Source organism: Sander vitreus, chromosome 2 (assembly GCF_031162955.1).
Source record: "Sander vitreus isolate 19-12246 chromosome 2, sanVit1, whole genome shotgun sequence".
In the NCBI taxonomy this organism is placed as follows: Eukaryota; Metazoa; Chordata; class Actinopteri; order Perciformes; family Percidae; genus Sander; species Sander vitreus.
The window spans coordinates 9,584,010-9,605,902 of record NC_135856.1 but is presented as its reverse complement, the minus strand read 5'-3'; the positions used below and the strand labels follow the sequence as shown (position 1 = coordinate 9,605,902).

Sequence of the window (21,893 nt, the reverse complement as noted above, 5' to 3'; positions counted from 1 at the left end):
ATAACAAATGCAATACATGCATCGATTGGTTAGTAAGGTAGTAAATCAAATCAGATTGAAAACCATATTGCTTTTTCTTACATGAGGATCATGGAGCAGGATGCACAGCAGCCTTTCAATTTAAATGAACCAATTCATCAATATAGGCCTGAATTCTGTCCAAAACTATATCTGAAAAAAATATATATATCATTTTTAAATTGAATGAATCTTTCCTGAGGCGAAAGGAAGACAAAAATAGATATCTATAGGAAAGCAAGAGTTGAGGCTGAAATCAATAGCTTGTGAATGAATGCAATATTTAGTAGCTTTTTTGCATCAATCTGTACTTGTGTATCTTTGTGTGTTTTTTGTCTATAGGCTGAAGCCCTTTACGTCATACAAATTCCGGATGCTGGCCACCAACGATGTAGGGGACAGTGTCCTTAGCAAAGAGACAGAGGCGGTTACAACTCTGCAGGATGGTGAGAGACTGGGAACACTGGGGAGGAAAGACAAGGAAATATGTGGATTTGAAAACATAACAGAGATGGACATAAGCCATCTGTCTGCCTGTATGTCTTTTTCTTCCTCATTCTCTTTCTCTGTTTTCTTTCCAGTGCCTAACGAGCCTCCAGTGATCCTCGCAGTGAAACCAACAACCACTACATCAATCCTGGTGCAGTGGAAGGTATTTGCAGACTCTTTAATACAACAGTGATCCCTGAGATTCACATACAGTATATACACACAGGCCTACACAACAAAACTTTGAGTGCAGGATAATCAGCTATTTGTAGAATGAGACTCCTGCAGACTAATTGTATGCAGTATTTGTGCTGCATGTGTGTGTGGATGCAATTATCATTATTTATTGAACCAGGTGGGATGTCAAGAGGGAGAGACGGACAGACGGAGGTACAGACTTTCCTGGCCTGGGGAGAGAAATGTTCAAACTCTTACCAGCAGGAGAGATGTTAGAGGGCGAGAGAAGCAAACATTAGCAATGTCCAACAACAGAGGAAAAAAGACGGATGGTTTTAGAGCAACCGTGACGTGAAAAGACAGTAAATACAGCCTGGCTACTTCACTGCTTGTCACTCTTCCTCTTCTGTTTGGAAGTGTCTTCTCTCACTACTTCTAGCCTGATGTCAAAGCTGAAGGAGGCAATGAAAAACAAAGTCACCAGCAATTTCCTCATCCTTTACAAGAGTGCCAAACCCACTGAAGCATCACTTTGTCTGTGCGGGTTACAGCCAGACCAAATCCACCAGCCCTTTAAAGTGGACTCTGCTGATAAAATACTGCTCTGCCAGCCTGCCAGTTTCCTGTCAGTCACCTCACTACACCAAGAAAATGAAAATGAGCACAGTGCAGAATTCTTTCGTTTTTAGAAGTAATACTTCTCTGTATGTGCCTGTGTGCGCTTGTTTGCAGCGTCCCGATGACAACAGTATCAACGGGGTGTTAACCGGATATCGGCTGTATTATAGAGAGCTCCCAGCAAACACCTCCACTTTCGCTAAAGCAGAAGTCCAGGCAACCAAAAACAACACCACAAGTGCCCTCATTACAAGTGAGTAGCGCTGATAATATGATGTTAACTGTTCACTAAGCCCCACTCCCACTGAGTAACTGTTGCTATGCCTGTCAGACGTTTTGGTCCTTGTGCAGCACAAAAAGCACACAGTCATTTTATTTAATGGCATTAAAATTGCACAATTTATTGTTGAACTTGAAACATTTGTTGACGTCTGCCTCTGTCTTTCTCTCACTCTTTACAAAGCCAAGAGCACCTTCAAGACAGTCAGCAGTGCCTCGCTAACAGAGTTTGAGTTGACACGTAAGTAGTTTAAGATTGACCTGGGAAGTAAAGCTCCTGGGATCTTTATGTTTAAAGCTTTAGTGCGTAACTTTTTGATATTATTGAACGTCTGTTACATTCAAGCCATTGCCAAATGAGTTGCTACAGAGCTAATTAAGACTATCCAGACTCCACACAACTCTCTCTGTATTTCTCAGTATGTTAGGAAGATTGTGTCGTCAATACTTAAGGCTGTTTTATGCTTCTGCATCGAATCGACGGCGTACCCCCGCAGACCCCTCTGCGTCGACACAAACCCCTCTCCGAGCCCTCCCGCCGTAGCTCGACGCGCACCTCCAAAAATTAGTAACTTTGCGTCGAGGCGACGCAGACCGCAAGAACTGTGATTGGTCAACTCGTCCTGTGTGTTGATAGTCGGCGTTTCAAGCAGCCTACTGTGGGGAGTAGCAACATGCTAGTTCACTGACATAAGCTTTGCAAATAAACTCAGACATATTGTGGTTACAATGACAGGGTTATCCGTTTGTAAAGTGTCTATATGTCAGTAACGTTTTGAAATTAGTACTTTGCCAGCAAGCAGTACTTTGTGGGTAGTTGTGCTAAAGTTTGCTTGCTAACATAACATAAACTGTCTCTCTCTCTTTCGTCGGAAGACGATTGGCCCTCTGGAAACCACACACCCCCTAGCGTTCTTGTGGTGAAATGCACCGCGATGCAAAGAAACACGTTCAACCCCGACGCAGAACTCCAAAAGGGTCACGACGCCGTAGGAGCGACTGCGTAGCTATAGCGTGGAGTTGACACAGAAGCATAAAACAGCCTTTAGAATTCCTTATGGGGGCGACAGAAACTACGCACTATAGCTTTAAGATTTAGTTTTATTTACCTTGATTAAGTAACCAACTTTTAGAATGAGAAGAACAAGTGGCGACGAAAACTAACATATTCGCTTTGCATTCATGTTGTATATGTAAATGTAAGTATTTTCATTTCTTTGTAGAACTAAAGAAGTTCAAACACTACCAGATTGTTATGACAAGCTACAATATCATCGGAGAGAGCCCACCCTCCACCCCAGTCGAGGTGTCTGTTGGAGAGGCAGGTAGGTGAAAACAGAAGGGAAATGTTAGACTGGTCACAATTTCAACGTGTGGTCCACACATCTTGTTTATGAACATTTACACTTGTAGGATATGACGCCAGAAAAGCAGATTTATTGTTAAATGTCTAGTGTGTTTTTGGGCACATAAAGGAACATAAAGTTTGGAGCTGAATCTCTAGATCGGTGCTCTTCTTATATCAGTTACAGTGAGTTATAAAGATGCTTCTTCGTTTTCAAGATTTTTTGAGATATATTTTATCACAATATCATTTTAAGCATGAAAGCATATTCTGGGCCTTAGAAATAGTAGTTTAACAGACCAATCCCATCTCAAGGTCCACTTACTGTACTTGCTTTTGCTCAGTAGTTGTCATGATTTCATCCGTAGCACATCATGCTTTTGAGGATGTGATATGTGTGAAACCTCTGGAAGAAGCTGCCAAGAGGACCTTGAGTTGGGATTGTTTTGTTTGTTTGATATTATTATTTTTCGTCTCTGTTTTGTCTGCTTTCTGTCACTCTTGTTCTGTCCGTCGCTCTCTCCCCCTCTTCTCTTTCTTGCTTTGTCCTGTCCACGCCTCCTGTCCTGTTCTCATTGCCCCTTGAGTGGCATTGCTTTTGTGTGTGATGGTGTGTGTAAGTGTGTGCGCACATACATCTGGACACATCTGAATGTCATCAAGAGCCGCACAAAGTCATCTATTTTGTAGTGATGGCCCAATCTCTGTTTAACTTTCACCGCAGAGTCAAACCATAGATCCATTACACAGACAGGAGTGCAAATATATTACTCTCTCACACACACACACACACACAAGAGTGGGGGTATACACATTTGCACGTTATGATAGTAACACCCACACGTTTTTGCAATTTCCCTCACAATCTCACGCCCCTTCCATCAGACCAACGCTGCATTCCTATTCAAGGGGTGTGTGTAGTGTGTGCATGGTGTGTGCGTGTAGGCCATACATATCACATGCAGATGAGCAAGTGGTGAGGATAAGCAGTGGGAGGCAGAAAAAGACTGGAGGTGGATGATGAAATGGGTTGATATGGCCCTTTCTCTAGCCTCAGGTGCAAACTGCTGAGTGTTCATGCATATTCGTGGTACAGTGGAGTAACAAGGTCCTTCCTTAGGCCCGTTCTAATTGGAAGGGTAGAACATATCTTCCCTACTTCCCACTCTAACACCCAGCTGCACACATGCACACAGTAAGTGTCTAACAAAACATCTCGCCTCCTGCAGCTCCATCGGTGGCCCCTCAGTCTATCAGAGTGTCAGCTGTGTCTTCCTCCATCCTGGAAGTGACTTGGGACACCCCCCCCCCTCGAGACCCAAAATGGTCTCATCCAAGGATACAAGGTGACACACACAAACACACATACACACAAAGATTTCCTTGTGGCAGACACACACAAGACAGGAAAAGACCCAAACACACACAAAAGAGTACTTATAGTATAAGTGTCCCTGTGATAGAAAAGCACACCACACTGTATCTGTCTGAATTTAAAGTGTCTCTCTTCTTGTCTTGGAGGGGTTTTGCTCTGCTGCACCTTCAAGTGTCCTATAGAGAAAGAGAGAGAATTAAGTTAGAGGAAGAATCTGAATATCCTTTAATGGTTTCAGTATCACTTCTCTGCCTGTCTCCCTGCCCCCTGCACCCCCCCCCCCCCCCCCTCCTTGTGCTTCAAACACAAGGTTATCTGTCCTGCTTTAGACACATTGATTTCTGCTGGAGCAGAATGGAGAAAGAAAGAAGGGAATGTAATATTTGCAGAGTGAAGGAATGAGATGAGCTAGTGATCCCTGTAGAATCCTGATTAGAGGAGAGGGTCGAGTGAATACACTTAAACTACAAGAGACGAATGGACAGGAGAAGGGGAGTATGAGGCACAGGGGTTTAACGAGATCAAGATGAGAGAAATGGAGCAAAGAAAGAATGTTTAATGAATGAAGGTTTGGACTTCTGTTACAGTAACACGCCCACTCTGTTAGGTGAGCAGCACAAATGGCAGGTAAGACTGAAGATAAACTACATTGCAAGCGCTTTTTTAACACACTGGGCATGATGGGTAACAGGTAGTCTGGCTCAATGGATGTACATTGCTGGGATAAAGCCTAACATCACATCTCACGTCCTTCCCCTCTCGCTATCTTCGCTATCGGGGCTTAGCGCCGCCCAGGACGGTTGTGATTAGTTTTAAGATTTAAAAACAGGCCAGAGCGTTTTTTTCCCCTATCCCAGAATAAACAGGTGGTGTAGCCAGACCATACTCCAGCGCTTAAACAGCGCTGTAGATATAGGTGTGGCAATGTAAGACTAGGTAACAGGTCAATTTACTTTTAAAAAGTAATTAGTTACAGTTACTAGATACTTCTTGCAAAAATTACAGTTACAAATTATTACAGTTACAAATTATGAAAGTAACTAGTTACTTCAGAAAGTAACTATTGCGTTACTTTCAAGTACATTTTTAAATGCTCAGATGTGACCCCACCTCCACCCCTCTTTAATGGAACTTAAAAGACATGTGCATGTTCAATTATTTATGATAAATCTGAATATTATAATGAAATGGACACTTAATACAATACATTATTAAGAGAAACAATGTACACAAATCTAAACTATTTTAATGATGCTGTGGGACAAAGTGAGACTAGCCTCCAATCAAATGCCATGTATGTAGATATTATGTTTATATAGTGGATCAATACAAATAACACAACACCTCAACAGGCCACAACTGGGCAAAATTAAATTATGCTAGTTAAGCACTATACCAAAAATAAATAACAAATATATACACTCTTTGTGCAAGTAACGTAAGTGGCCTGATGTTTATACTTGTGCGCTGGTGTGTGCGTCGAGCCGGCATGTGTGTGTGTGTGTGTGCGTGCGTGCGTGTGTGTGGGGAGTGAGTGATAGAGCGAGGGAGAAGTGAGAGAGTGACGGCGATTAGCTCTAGAGTCATAGTGAGAGAAACAAAGTGTCTCGCCTGTTCTTTTTGACCACGGTGGAAAATCTGGAGCAGGAGAAGTTAACCCTCTCCTTGACTTCATAACGCCATACCTGTCTCTCTCTCGTTGACTGACTCGCTTGTGTTGTTCTTGTGTGTCCGACTATGCGTGCTTTCCAACACCCGCCCGACTCTACCTCTGATTGACTTACCATGACATTTTACTCAACCTCAGACAATCGTCAGCATGTATGCGCTTGTGTCGTGTACTGCCCACTAACCAAGGAAGAACAGTAAAAAAAAGTATTTGCCTCTCGGCTCAGACTCACAGATCTAGTTGGTCTGATGAAAAAAACAGCTTCAAATATAGTAACGCGCCGCACTTTTTGGCAGTAACGGTAACGGCGTTATTAAGATGGGAAGAGTATACCATCACTGGTAATACCAAACTATGCTAGTGGAATTTCTCCCACATTATCGTTATCAAATATGTAGGTAGATTTGTAGAAATGAGTCATTGATATTTTGAGTGAAGCCCAAAACAGATTTTCCTTGTAGTATCAACTTTTAAGATTTTCTTTTCTTTATACTTCATCCTTCCATCATGCTATTCGTGCCTAAATAGGTCAGTCTTTCTAATAGAAGTGCTACAGACACAAACAAAAACCTGAAAATGATTACGTTTTTCCTCCTTTGCAAAGCACACATATAGCCGCTGTTTTTAATCGAGCCCTAAGCTCCTATATCAACTCTTTAACTAAAGAGATATTTGGAAAATCCATTTAAGGTTCTTGATCTCATCAAATACTACCATAACCATGTTCACGACAGTTTCAAATAGTTTTTTTGGACTAATCCTGATGGTCTCACACGCTTTCACACCAAATACTACAATAGACCCTCTACACCCTCTACAACAGTAGAGTGGATTACAAAATCACCTGGGGCCTCATGTATAAAAGATTGTGCAGCTTTCATACCAGAAGATGGCGTACGGCCAAAACTTGAAAAGTACCTACGCACAGAAATATTCTCATATATAAAACCGGGCGTACGCCAGGTCCTGCGCACCTTTCCTTTATACATCACAATCAACGGGAAATTGAGCGCATGTGAACGAGCCACTGACCCCGCCTTGCCCCCTCCCATAAATGAATATGGAAATTACTATAAATGCGCCCCCGTTGTCATTCTTTGTCCAATCACAACGAGTTATCCCACTGCAGACGGGAAAAAAAACTTCACCGACTGTGAGGTTGAGGTGAGGATCGCGGAGGTAGAGGCGAGAACAAAAAAGTTCTGTTTGGAGGTTTGTCATCTTGGATAAGCAATAAAAGCAAATGTGTACAACATGCATCTCAATGTCAGTCCACATTACGCACAATAAGCAGTTTGAACTCACTGATGTAATGCCATTTATTTTCTAAGTGTTGGTACGCTCAGTGAAACTGAGGCCAGCGCGAGGGAGACCCGACTCAGAGGAGGAGAGGTTAGTGAGGCCAGCGTCTCCACGGCAGGTGGCAGTGCGCACGGATCTGCTGCGCCACGCATGGATGAAATAATGAAATAGTAAATAGGACTACAGTAACATATATATGTGCAGAATTAAGACAGTCAAGATGGCCCAGTGTTTGGTGGACCGGGTACACCTTGTTCACTTAATAGCCTACAAATCATCCGAGGGATCAGTTACGCATCATGAGTTTGTACACCCAACACAGCGTTTGTTCCTGGGGAGATAGAGCCGTACGTCCCACCTGCTGTGCGCCATGGATGTCTGAGCCTCAGCAACTACAGAATCACAGGCACTATTGCATTTTTCCGTGCCGATCTTTTTGTTGCACAGAATAAGATATTTCATCTATGGGAAATACAGAGGATGACTGAAAGTATTTTCTAAGTGGATTTTTCATTTATTTCCCGTCCTCATGTTTAACAGAGGTTAAGCAGTCTGCGAAGTAAACAGTTAATAGTGTGAAAGATGTGAAACATTATCCACATAAATGATCAAACTTTTATGGAGTATCAGCGCATATAATTATGTTTTTCATAGACAACCTTACAGACGTGTGCCAGTAAGTGAAGTAGAAACTTTATTTTGTAATGTTTGGTGATTTTCGGCACTTTTCAGTTAGAATTCGCCACATTACAAAGCCAGAAAAGACTTTGCGGACGGCCCGCACATTCTCACGTCTGCTCAACAGTTTGCGTGACGGCCCGCACATTCTCACGTCAAGTTCATTTTTTATACATCACAAAGTGTCCGTGAAAACCAGCGTACGCAAGCTTTTCGTGCGTACGCAACGTTTATACATGAGGCCCCTGGACTTACTAAACCATAAGAATGAAGTATCACAAGGAATGTCACCTAAATGGAAATACCCCTTTCATGCAGAAGGTAATACATTTTCATTTTAAATTGAGTATATGGATGAGTTTTTTTGTATCTCATTATTGTAAGAGCCTGTGTGAAGGCCATCGACGGTATAATGCTGCCCTCAAGTGCTACTCATAAGCTGCTACTTCTAAGTTTGGAAGGTGTAAAGATAGCTTACTGTGCTTTGTAGTGCCTTCTGTTTGAAATAATAACAAAATGGAGCCCTTTAAAAAGTGTCTCTAGTCTGTTGTTTTACTTCATAAACTGCAAAGAGACGGTTCATGTTGCAAACAAAAGAAAATGTTGAATATATGTAGTAGCTAAGATTTATACAAAAAAACATTACACTGATTTACTTGAATTACCAACATAAATCAAGTTTGCTTTCAACTGCTGCCACATATCTGAATACTAAAACCATTTTTAAGACATCCCTGCTAAATGTTAAGTGTCCTTAAAGGTCTCGGTATATATACCTTCTTGTTACACACTGAAGCCATATTTATTATACATACCTGCAAACTTTTCGGCGAAATTCGCCATTTTGAATCATAATATGTCATCCATGTGAATCGTGTACGTCTGCTGCGTGTGCTGTGGTTGAACACGTTCAAATCAAGAACAAAATCTGCTCTGACACATATTCGTTTTGCTGTGAAATTGCACTTAAAGTTAAAACAGCTAAACTATTGTGAGAATAAGTGCTGTAACAGCTGCTGTGGTTATTTTCTCACCCTAAAGGCTCTTGTCAACATACTTTTTTTCAGATTCATCTCTAATGCATGAGGCTCAACCACCTCTGTAACCTTGCTGTTAGTGTGGTTGTATAAGTTGTATGTGTGGGGAAAGTCAAGGCAGTTCCCGTGTCAAACCAAGCCTTTTTTTAACTGGGCTCTCAGCTGTTGTGTGCGACATTCATAGATGAAAATGTTCCCTCAATATTCTGCTGAGATTAAACGACATGCAGTGATTGGTAAAAGCACACCTTCAAAGCAAGGTAGCTGCTCTAAAGAATATTACAGCGGATATGCACCTGTCCAGTGCCGTTATGAGCAGGAGGCAAGCTGTTTTAATGCATCAAACTGATTTTGTTACGGGATATGCATTTATATAGGCTGTTTACTGGCAGTAAGATATCAAGTATATTGCTTATCTTTTTTTTTGCGCTCATTATACACAACCTGTTTCATTAAAAGTATGTAACCTAGACTACAATATAAAGGTGACCCATTCAGGATTTCTAGAATACATTATTTTTTCAAAGTCAATTAAGTAACACATTTCTCAAATCACCACAGCTGATATATATGAAACTTAACCAAGAGTGATCAAATGGTCTATCGGAGGTGCCAAAAAGCCACAGAAACAATATTCTTCAATGGTAACTAACTCAGAGTCTGAACTTTAAACCTACTTCATCATAGCTTCGATTATTTTTTATTAAAAAAAGCCATTTTTGGCATTATTAAATTGTGACATTCACACGGTACAAGGTCTCAATATTGAGCTCATCATACTGGGTGCAATAATCGGGTGACCTTTATTCTATTGAAGCACACAGGGATAGACCATAGTAGCCTGTGTGTCTTCATTACTGGCCGATGTCATGAAAGTTAATGGTCGTTTACGTTCATGATTATTAGTTCCACATGCGCATGGACAGTGACACATGGACTACATTCTACATTTCTGATTGTTTGATGACGTGAAGCGGTTCAGATGAGCAAATCTCATGTTGTGTAATTGTAGAGTTGGTGTTGTGAGGTTTACAAATACTGTGCACTGTATACACTAAATGTAGGTTTAATTACTTGACTGACAGATTATGGGTGATGTTTTCATGCACTTTTGTTATTAGTAGGAGGCAAGACAAAAATCAGAGCTTTCAGAAAAATCATCAAAGTCATAATTAGGACTTGGATGTTGATGTTATTGATGCTAATTACAAGTTGATGTTTGCATGAACTAGAGAAAAGGTATTATATGTACATTTATACCAGACCACTGGTATCTTTCTGCAATAAGAAATTACACCTACTTTACCCTTCCTTTAAACTGTCAACACCAAAACAAATCACTCCATAACTTCTCCTCCTTGTAAAACAGCGCATGAGCACTTGTATATTGTATGGATCGATCAGGAGACCTCAGGAGGAATAGACAGAAAGTAATAGTATATATAAAGTTGGCAGAAATGAAGTGAGGGGGGGTAGGATTGGAAGTTGTTAGGAGAAAAACACAGCCAGTGTTATTGACAGTGTTTTTCCTGTGTTGCAGATCCACTACTGGGAGAGGGACAAGCAGAACCAGAGTGAGAAGGTCAAGGTGATTTTTGTCCCAGACACCCGTGTGCACCTCACCAACCTGACCAGCTACACACCTTACCTGGTGACTCTGACTGCCTTCAACACGGCTGGAGACGGCCCTCCCAGTGACCCCCGCGGATCCCGCACTCTGCAGTCTGGTAGGGAGTGCTGACAGTTCCGCTTCCCTGAAACCAAATTACCAAGCATCGTGTTATAGTTTTTTTGAATTCCTTTATGTAATTTGTCTGCCTCCATGTGTCCCGCAGCTCCCAGCCAGCCCAGCTACCTGTCCTTCTCAGAGGTGACAGGAGGAAGTGTCAATGTGTCCTGGGGAGCTCCACTCACTCCTAATGGACAGCTGGAGGGCTACAGGATCATCTACCAGCCCACTGCTCCTGTACAAGGTATGCACACACATGCTTTTTACACACACACAAATGCATGTTGAGGAGGACACTGACATTTCCTTTGAATGGTCTGTGTAAGAGCAGGAGTGAGTAAAGTGGTGACAGTGGATGTGCGGGGCAGCTGGCAGAGATGGTTGAAGGTTCGAGACCTGGTCAAAGGAGCGACGTACACGTTCAGTGCTCAGGCTCTCACAGTCAGCTATGGACCACCCATACAAGCAAACATCAGTGCTCAGCCTGTGCAAGGTAGGCATGGCCGTAACCCAGTATGTGTACTGTACAGTATGTGTTTGTGTGTGTTGGTGTCTCTACTTCTTTAATCGTGTCGTGGAGTCAAACCTCTGTCCATACAGTCCTGTAATGGGGACTCAACTAGGGCTGCAACTAACGATTTTTCTCATTATGGATTATGCTGGGTTTTTGTTTCTCTATTAACCAAAGAACCAAAAAAAATATGTCTTGCCTTGTCTGACCAACAGTACAACCCCAAAATTGGTGTCTTTAAAGGTTGGATTTTTCCTTGTTTTTTTAATTAAGGCATTAAGATCAATTTCCAACTTTAGCATGGGTTCATAAACTTATGAGCACCACTCAGACGCATGGGATCCATGTACATTTGAACTCAAAAGCCTTAGTTATGTTACTTGTACTATGTACTTTAATTTATGTGCTGACAGAACTGCATTGTACAGCCATGTATATACTGTAGTATACTGTTCAGAGCTTTTTATTTGATCATGTCAAGTTATTTTTTATGTTTATGTTATGTCATATTTACGTCATTAAGCTAACAAACCAACAAACGGTTATGGTAAAAGGTTAGAATACGTTTTCAGGAAAGGAAGCGTGCGTAATGTGTGTGTCCCTCTCTGACACTACAGGCGCCCCTGGGTCACCCATGGAAATGTCCATCACCAAGACGTCGTCTGCGCTCACTATCCACTGGACAGAGGGAGAAATCGGAGCAGCACCTGTCACTGGATACGTGATTGAGGCTCGTCCATCAGGTAAGCACCAATTCTTTTCATTGATTAAGAGGGAGGTTAAGCATTACACTAAACCTCACTGAGCGCAGCTTTCTCCAGATTCATTTAGTCCTGCTGCGCAAATCAAGTCAGCAGAAATGTTCTAATAAAGATTACCAGAGGTATAAAATACATAAAGGGATTGTCTGTGGCAAGCTGTTTGAACACTCTGCAGGAGAGATTGAAGACTCGTATTATTCTACCACTGGTAATAATAGTAATACCCCTTTTATTATTAGTACACATTGATGAACAGTGATCATCACCCCATGATCATCATCGTTTTGAAAGTAATTTGACAATTTATAATTTCATGTCACATCACATTCTGACATTTGAACGGGAATAATTCTCAAACTCTTTTTCTTGGTTTGTCTGCCCGTCCATCAAACCCCCCCCCTCTCTCTCTCTCTCTCTCTCTCTCTCTCTCTCTCTCTCTCTCTCGCTCTCTCTCTCTCCAGATGAAGGAGTGTGGGATTCCTTCATCAGACTCCTCTCTCCCAGTAGCAGATCGGTTTCAGTGCCGCTGGAGCGCCTCAGGTCAGGGATCAGCTACGAGTTTAGAGTCATCGCTGTTAATCGCTATGGCTACGGACAGCCGAGCACACCTACGGCTGCTCTTGCTGGTAAACACACATACAAACACACTCTTTCTCACACCTACACACACACACACACACACACACACACACACACACACACAGGTTAATGAACATATCCAGGGTGAACCAACTTGTCTAATTAGGGTTTGACTGAATTTCAGTCAGTTAGAAACACTGTAGTAGGAAGTTACCGTGATTGTGCCTTTGGGCCTGCTGCCATCTAGAGGCAGAGCCGTGCAACTACAACTGTGCTTATTGTGCAAAGAGACGAGCCTGTCGCACAATAATTAATGTGAAGTCTGCAATCCAGACATTTATACAGCTTCCTCTCTCTGACCTAATAAACTGATCTGAGGAAAGAGACACTTCCAATCCTCTTAAGTGTTTTTTCATCAAATAAATCAAATCAAATATCAGCAGGATGAGTTGTATGACAGTAGGAAGAGGAAGTCCTCTTAATATATAATTTACAGACTTTGAAGATTGTTCTCTGGTCCTGCAGGACAAACTATAGTATCAATTTGAACTCAACCAAAAGAAAAGTTGCTTCCTCCCTCATATGTGTTCCTCCTTCTCTCCCCGTGCTGTCCGTCCCTCTCCCGGTCTGCAGCGCTGTCAGAGCGTCCATTCTACGAGGAGTGGTGGTTCCTGCTGGTCATGGCTCTGGTGGGACTCATCCTCATTCTGGTCCTGGTCTTCACACTGCTGCTGCATGGGCACAGCAGCAAGTACAAAGCCTGTGGCACAGGTCTGTGGCTCCAATGGTCATGCTCTAATGTGATGGATGCATTTTTCTCTCCTCAGTCCCACGCACATTGTTCCACTCAATGTCAACAGGCTCACCGTATACCACCACATACCCCTCCACTGATTTATTACAACGTACTCCACTTTTTGTGATTCTGAAAAGCTGAGACACTTCCCTTGTAATGTATTAACGAGCAAACTTGCCTCTAGCAGTCTTGTTTCTACAGGACCCCTGCCACCTGTAAGGGCCTTATGAAAGAGGAACGCCAGCCTTGTTCCTTCAGGGCACACAGCACACTGAAGCATCTCAGGAAATGCTATCTTCCTGAAGCCCCGCTGTAATTTCTGTAGGCTTTTAAATGGCATTAGATTCATGCTGAAAATGAGCTTTTTAATTCACACAGGTTTTTAGCAATAATTTAGATAATGCTAGCTAAGTTAAACATTTACAACTATAACCTATATAAAACTAGACTGGGGAGATGTCATTTAACTAGAAAGAGACTGCTTAAAGGCTGAAACATGTTGTAAGAATAGACTAAGTTTGAGACATGCTTGAGTTACTGTGATAAATTGAGTTTCATTTCCAAGACTGTATATTATCCATTTATCAACAATTTACTGTACTAGTCTTCATAAAATGTAAACTTTGCATGAAACGCTTCTCATTTCAGGTGTTTTTAACTAAAGCCCTGTTAAGATCAGATTCACTCCCCTATTGAGAGATCCCACTGGTAGGGCTGTGCAATTACTCAAATTTTAACGGATGGAGAAAAACTATTATGCTGCACATTACGTTTTGCAAGTAAACTCTAATTTCGTCTTGTATTCTGAATGAAAAAAAAAGAAAGGTTCAAACGGGAAAAGTAGTAAGGGAAACTTCACAGTTCAAGGTGTTACGTTTTGTTTTTTTTGAACATGTTAAAAAAAAAGATAAATAAGAACATGTACATTACAGTACAGGCAAGAAAACCAACAAGAACAAAATCCTCAGCAAAATCTTTCAAAATTATAGTAAATGAGGATTCAAATAATGATTTCCATGTTCAAAACAATGTTATCACTGTTGATTTAACATAATCGAGCAGCCCTACCCACAGGACAAAAAGATAAGTTACCTCCCAGTTGTTGATACTCACATCGAGACTCTCTGCTCTATTATATTTTGGCTCGCACCACCTCCACAGGGTCAGTGTGGCCCAGTTACTCCTGTAAAGCTTTGGTTCTTCATGTTGAGGCTTTTCTTCCTGTTTTCATGTGAGTTTCTTCTCCTCTTGGGCTTCCTGTGGTGTTATCAGTTGTGGGCACAGCAGTACTTACTTTTACAGTCACTTTGTGTGTGTGTGTGTGTGTGTGTGTGTGTGTGTGTGTGTGTGTGTGTGTGCGTGCTATTGGGTGCATCCCAACATCTGTAATACAAAGTTATCAGAACAGCTCTTAATCTGAGTTGCCACAGAAACCTTGGCACAACGTCTGGGCAGTGTCGCGATGAACAAGAGCGAGGGAGGATTGAGGAGAAGAAGTGCAGGCAGGACAAAAAAAAACAAGAGTGAAGAATCAATGGGATTCAGTGGGCAACAGGCAGTAAATGAAAGTTTTGGAAGATAAATCATCCAGAGCACCTTGGTGTGTTCCAAACATCATATATATTTCTCCCAATTTAAAACGTGACTAGTTTCCTTTATTAAGGGTCCAAGCCTGAGTCTGCAAGAACGGGCAATAGCAAAGCTATGCCATTCGCACAGCAGGGCTGTAGAACCCTATTGTTTTTCTACTGATTAATCATACATTATTTTTATTTTCCATTATTCTTCTCCGCCTAAAACTCCGACTACAGCCTAAACATACATGGTGGGGGGTTGCCATTTTCAGGACTCCGCAAGGACTTCAGGCGCAACAATTCACCCACTTCCACCACTAGGTGGCGCTTGAGCAGAAAAACGCGTTTGGCCCTATAACTCCCACACCGTACACCGGACATTTTAAAACTATACATCCACACGTTCCCTGGATCCAACTGAATCACGTGATATAGGCCACGTCCATTTCCGCCTAAACTTTTATGCGTGAAAAATCGTGAATTATCAAAAACCTACTTTTTCGAACTCCTCCTAGACCGTGCGACCGATCGGCACAAAATTTGGCAGGTAGCATCTCCAGATGGGCCTGACAAAAAGTTAATAGCAATTATTTTGATAGGATAAAAATTGCGCATATTACGCACAAACAAATTTGTGTAGCTAACTATGAAAACACCAACTTTGCCATATCTCGGCCAAAATAAATGCCATCAACGTCAAACTTTAGATTCTTGTTTGCCGTGACCCTCTGGAGGTCGCTCATGTGTTTTAAGAAAATTGGCCACTAGGGGGTGCTACAAGTACAAAAAGTTCATATCTTATGAACCGCTCATCCGATTTTTACAAAATTTGTTGGGTACCATCTAGGGCCACTCCTGAGGCCAATCCTAGAGTGGGGTAATGAGGGGTCAAAGTGGGCTTGGCCTATGGGCCCCACGTCTAAATTTACTACTTGCACTAATGTGAACAACTTTATATTTACAGGGTAAATAGACAATGGGTCATGGACCACACCTACAAAACCTTACACATGTGGACCACTAGGTGGCGCTATAATGTTTTTTTGCCTTTAACTCCCACATTACACATCGTACATTAAAAATCCTTACATCCATGTGTTCCTTGAATCAAGCTGAATCACATGATATAGGCCACGCCCATTTTCGCTTAAATTTCTAATGGCTTGGTACCACAGACCTTGCAGCTCACACTTCTCAATATTTACTGATGTTTGCCTCCTACATTACGTTTTGGTTTTCGCTTTTGCGTGCTCTTTTTGTTTTTTACAATAAACAAACTTCTTAAGCCACCTGACAAAGTTTCTACAACCTTCACAGTGGACAAATGCAACTCTTTTCTCTCACTTTTTCAATCCAAAATCAACACCATTCATAGGCGCCGATGAAAATACTGAGCACCCACGTGTGCCAGACTGCCAGTAGGCTACATTCATTTACAGTTAAACATTGCAGTTGGTGCTAAGTGGAGTCATAGTGTGATTGGTTATGTCGGTGGCATTGATTCTTAATTTCCCACGAAGCTGATCGCGGTAACGTGTCTGTTGAACTTTTCATCTCCAATCCTATCCGTATATCATTGTTAAAGGTAGTCTGTATATGCATGGAGGTGAACTGTTGACGTTGCTACGTTTGCAACGGCGACGTACCGCAGACGTCGCGGCTCGCGCCTCTCGATATTTAGCGACGTTTGCCTCCCCGCTGCCCGGCTTCGGGTTCCGCTTTCGCGCACTCCCCGGGGCGTCGGGGGCGACTGGCGTGGGTGGCTTGGGCCCCGTCATAACTGCTTGCAGTTCTAGTTGTTCTATTTGTTATGGTTATTGGTGGATAAATTACAAAGGTATTCTGTGTGGTTATTGCCTGAGTGACAAATTATGCATCCTAGTGTAATTTGCTTCTGATTCTCGGGCCTGAGAGGTAGCTGAATACACAATGAATAAAACAAGAGATTGCACATAAACTCAGAGTACAGAGGAACAATTTCACAAAAATATTCTCAGCTGCTGCCCCATATGAGTGACTGAACTGCTTCGAATATTTATCTGAACCTTTTCCATCTGATCTTTTATTTTCCTCCAGGGAAGCACATGTCCACAGCAGAGGAGTCAGTAACGTTAGACAATGGAGGTTTCACTGCTCTGGAGCTCAACAGCAGAACGCTCAACACCAAGAACTCCTTCCTGAAAAAGAACGGGACTAGGTCTGCACTCTCACACACACACACACACACACACACACACACACACACACACACACATACATACACACACACCTTCCTGGATTTGTTCAAATGTATATGTGATTTTTTAGATGTTACATGTACTGTATTGTTAATGTGCGTTTGCGTGCGTGCGTGTGTGTGTGTGTGTGTGTGTGTGTGTGTGTGTGTGTGTGCGTGTGTGCGTGCGTGCATGCATGCGTGCGTCCAGGTCTCCTCCCAGGCCCAGTCCAGGTGGTCTTCACTACTCTGACGAGGACATATGTAACAACTATAACGGAGCAGTGCTCACTGAGAGCACCACACTCACTGAGAAACCCACCGAGGTCTCTGAGTCAGAGGTATCTCTCTCTAACTGTCTCTCTCAAATTCAAAGGTTTTGGCCTGATAGAAAAGAAACCTGTGTTACCGGGCGTCCTGGTAGTTATTAATAATAATGCCCATGCACATATACATCAATAGACACTGCAGCAGCATCAAAAAATCTTCTACTCTGTTATCTTTTCTACATCAATGGTGAAGATTTTTTTTTCAAGTTAAGGCACATTCCATGTAATAAAGACAATAGAATGTCTACACTGTTGTGCTATTAGATAAAAGCAAAAATGCGGGCAATATGCAGCAGAGAATTTGAACCGAGGATGTTGCGGTCCTAACCCTTCAGGCGGCCCCTGGTTTGTTTGATTTTGAATCAAAAAATGTATCTCAAAAGAGAAAGTCAAACCAGCCCACCATTTTCACGCCACTGTGAAAGCTGATTAAACAATATGATCTTACTCTTTAAGTATAAGCTGGGAATATGTTTGATAGAAAGTTCTTTGAAAGTAGAAGTTGAGTTCTTTGTACTGTACACATGTTGTCAGCCTGAGGTCTTGCTTGTGGTGGAAGAAAAGAAAAGGCACAAGGGACAAATAAAGAGAAGCTACACTAATTGGTTAAAATCACTGAGCTGTCTCCAACCTTCTGCCTCTACCATCAACATGCTGAATTGGCCAAATTGCCGCTGATACTGGCTTAGAAGTGCCTTCAAAGAAGTATACCATGTCATGTCAGTGTCTTTGGTTCAATTCCAACCTTTCACCATGTTTCCTGTCTGTCTCTACTGTCAAATAAACACAAAAATGACAACAAATAATTAAAAACTACAGGCAATGGTCAGCCACAGATGTGCAGATGCCTAAGACGTTCACGTCAACTCCAAAATGCCTTCCTGCTTTGAGCTTCTCTCTCTCTGATGAAGACCAAAATCAAACCCCTGCTGTGTGTTTATGTGTTTGTATGTAGTTAACAGACAGCGACTACGAGGACGAGCAGCCCAAGCACTCCTTTGTCAACCACTACATGAGCGACCCCACCTACTATAACTCCTGGAAGCGGCAGCCCAAAAGCCTTAAACCGATCAGCACTCCTTTTGGCTACGAAGAGTGTGCCACTGCAGAAACGGAGCCCTACTACCAGACCGTGGTTACCCAGCACAGCACAGGCGGTGCGTACACACCCACAGGGCAGCCTGCGCACACACACGTCAACCCCAACACCAACCCGCCTCCAGGGTCACGCACCCCTGTGACGGGATTCTCCTCATTCGTTTGACTCTGGAGACAAAATCTGCACAAAATGATACACACACACGTACACAAAATGAAGGAGGGGGCCCGGTATGTGTTTGGACTAAAGGAGACAGAGCCGGCGGCTTCAGAGGAGAGGGAAGGATGAGATGGGGAGACGTGAGACGGACTGGTGACCAAACAGCCCTTCATGCCCCAAAGAACTAAACCTACACTTCTCACTCGCCTTCTCCCCTCGTTCACAAAGATCCTCACTGTGTCGACAAGTGTGTGTGTGTGTGTGTGTGTGTGTGTGTGTGTGTGTGTGTGTGTGTGTGTGTGTGTGTGTGTTGCCCTCCTACTCTATTGCTCCCCTGTGTCACTGTGCTTACACACACAGTTACTGTCCTCGTTTCCACACACACACATTTACACCGGCATAAACCACCAGATATTCATGCCTATTCCAGAGACTCTCCCGACGAGAGCTAAGAGCGATTACTACATGAGTTTGTTTGTGTAAATGTCGAGAGGATTCGACTTCAAACTGATGAAACGTGGAGTTTCTGCACAACGCTTCTTCTCTGTTTTCTGTATTTACACATGTGCACAAATACACACGCATGCACTCCCTGATGAGCCATTTCAGTATCTCCCACTGGGAGAGAGGAACTTCAAGGTTGAGGAGAATCCTTAAAAGATGGCACAGAAGGGAGCAGCTTTTGTTGACGGACTGGTTCATGTACACAAACACGAGGCTGTCAGCTTTAAAATACCACCAGACAGAGGAAAAGAAGAAAAAAAATCAATAATCACAGTTTTTGAACTTGATAATGGATGGAGAGCGAGCGTGGGTGGGGAGGTTCTTCAGAAGTTAAGGCATTCTCAGTGAGAGTGTTATGCGATATGTGACGTGGGTCGGAATATATGAAAACCATGTTTTTTACCGTCTACTGCCTGTTGTCAGCGCTCCTTATACCACAGCCCCGCAAGCCATAATGCTTGCACTGAGCCGAACCCCACACATTTCATCTCTCTTCTGTTGAAGTTTAATTTTTTACAAGTTTGAATGTGTATTTGAGTGTGACACGTGTGCGTACAAGCATGCGTGTTTAAATGGCTCTATGCACAGCTTAGAAGCCTGTTCATCCGTCTGTTGTTCACTGCAAAGCAAAGCGTGCCATTGTATGTATGTTTGTGTTTTTAAGATGGATTTTGTACAGGGAAACCCTTTTTACATGTGTGCTGTTGTATGTAGTTCGACCATGTTTGTGTTATTCAAAGCAAATAGTGAAACAGCGATGAAGCGGGTCCTCAACCACACCGATGAGAGGAAAAAGAAGGGAGATCGTTTAACAAGAATCATGAAAAAATAAGCTGCAGTGAATGAGCGTGGAACAAGATTACAGGATATTTTAGAAAATCATTGTTGTTCAAACTGAGTGTGATTGAACTTTGAATCATAAGGCCCCACTATCTGTACCCTGACCTCAACTCCAGCTGCCAAGCTGACACACATGTACTTTGTAGTGCAACAAAAATCATCTGTAAGTTTTTGTTCATGAATAATTTTAAGATTTATCCTCCTTCCCAGCCAGCCAGCAGCCTCCCTCACTCTGTCATGCTTGTTTTTAGTCCCATTACAGTGTGTGAATAAATGGTCATTGTTTAACAGTGTGTCTTTGTGGTCTGTTTTAGTACTGAGACAGTGAACATTTCTCTTTGGATCATCATCTACATTACACTAACTGAATAAAAGATGTGCCTTAACATTTTGTAACTGCCTCGATACCCTGAACTGAACTCCCTTAACCAGGATTGTTTGTCTTTTAATAAAGTAGTAAAGGGAGAAAAACACCAGAACTTTATCAGTTGTTGTCTATTAATTATTATCTATCAGTGTTTCGATGTTCTGTTCAGCATGTGATACCTTTCCCTGAATAAAGTTGTGTATTCAAGAAAACTGATGGCAGCAGGGAGCTGAATTATTAAACAATTATGTAAGAGGGCATTCAGCAGAGGTAAAGTACATTCACTGCAATTGTGGTGTAACTACAACTACAACTAGCAAACTGCCATATGTTATCAAGTAAAGGGTTAGTTCACCCACATTTTATTTGTCCAGGTTTTGAGCTATTTGTCTCTTAGATTTCTGCCTCCACTCCAATACAAGGGAGATCAACAGAATTTCATTTTTGGTGTTCAAAGTCTTTAACAATTATGCTTAACAATTCATAAATATATGTGTGTCTTTACAGAATCAATCAATCATTCACTTTAGTTGTCTCCAAAGGCGGTTGGTTGTGCAGCAGTGAGACAGAAAGACAAAAAAAAAAAACACAAAGTCTATAAATGGCAAAAAAGTACTCAACTTAAACCAACAGGCAAGCCAGGTTTATTTATATAGCATATTTCAGTAACAAGGAAATTCAAAGTGCTTTACATAAAACATTAAAAAGCAGTTAAAAACAATTAACAACATTTGTTAAGAAGTAAACATGTAAAATATTTTTATATAATTTAGGTTATTTTGTTATGAACAAGAAGATAATCTCCTCAAAAACACTGTTATCACTGCTGAAGACTAATGGTGCTTTAAGCAGTTCACAATCATGCAGCTTGAATGCTGAATATAAATTACATGATTTAAAACAGATTCCACTTGTGTTAAAATGTTGTTTTTTTATAATTTCAGACACAGACCTTTTCTGTTTCACCACCAAATCCAGGTAAATACTTTATATGTGGCTTTGGCTTGGTTCTCTAATTACTGACACGCTAATCAGCCGAGCAGTTATTGACAGTAATGGAATTTACCCATGCAGTTGTAATCAAAGGGAATGTAATGTGATTATGTTAATCATATCTCATAATTTTCATTCTACCTATTTAAACCTTGTGATACCACCAGTACATGCAGACGATGAGATTTAGCCTCCTAAAAGCTTGATGTGAAATCTATTGTGTCAGAAAGGTAAGGATTTATATTAGTGCCAAAATGAATCCATAATTAATCAATAAGAATATAGAAAATAAATTAATCTCTTAGGTTATTAATTCAGTAAAAATAGCAAATGTTCCCAGGTTCCAGCTTCTCAAACTGTGAGACTTTGCTGCTTTTCTTGTACTTTGATACTTTAAGTACATTTGCTGATAAAACTTTTACTTAAATTTTACATGTTACAAACATTGAC

The 21,893-nt window shown here is 41.8% G+C and overlaps 1 protein-coding gene across 1 annotated transcript in view; it reads left to right on the top strand.

Annotated features, from left to right (window-relative positions):
* Window positions 1-20,376, top strand: part of sdk1a (sidekick cell adhesion molecule 1a) — a 252,960-nt gene extending 232,584 nt beyond the window's left edge. The window contains 16 exon segments of the mRNA XM_078276505.1: window positions 361-464; window positions 600-670; window positions 1,417-1,555; window positions 1,766-1,822; window positions 2,805-2,906; window positions 4,156-4,238; window positions 4,240-4,272; window positions 10,528-10,714; window positions 10,823-10,960; window positions 11,048-11,209; window positions 11,845-11,970; window positions 12,450-12,614; window positions 13,201-13,338; window positions 17,014-17,134; window positions 17,364-17,493; window positions 18,437-20,376. Coding sequence (XP_078132631.1) covers window positions 361-464; window positions 600-670; window positions 1,417-1,555; window positions 1,766-1,822; window positions 2,805-2,906; window positions 4,156-4,238; window positions 4,240-4,272; window positions 10,528-10,714; window positions 10,823-10,960; window positions 11,048-11,209; window positions 11,845-11,970; window positions 12,450-12,614; window positions 13,201-13,338; window positions 17,014-17,134; window positions 17,364-17,493; window positions 18,437-18,745 — 2,065 coding nt within the window. The 3' untranslated portion in view covers window positions 18,746-20,376.
* The last annotated feature ends 1,517 nt before the right edge of the window (window positions 20,377-21,893 follow it).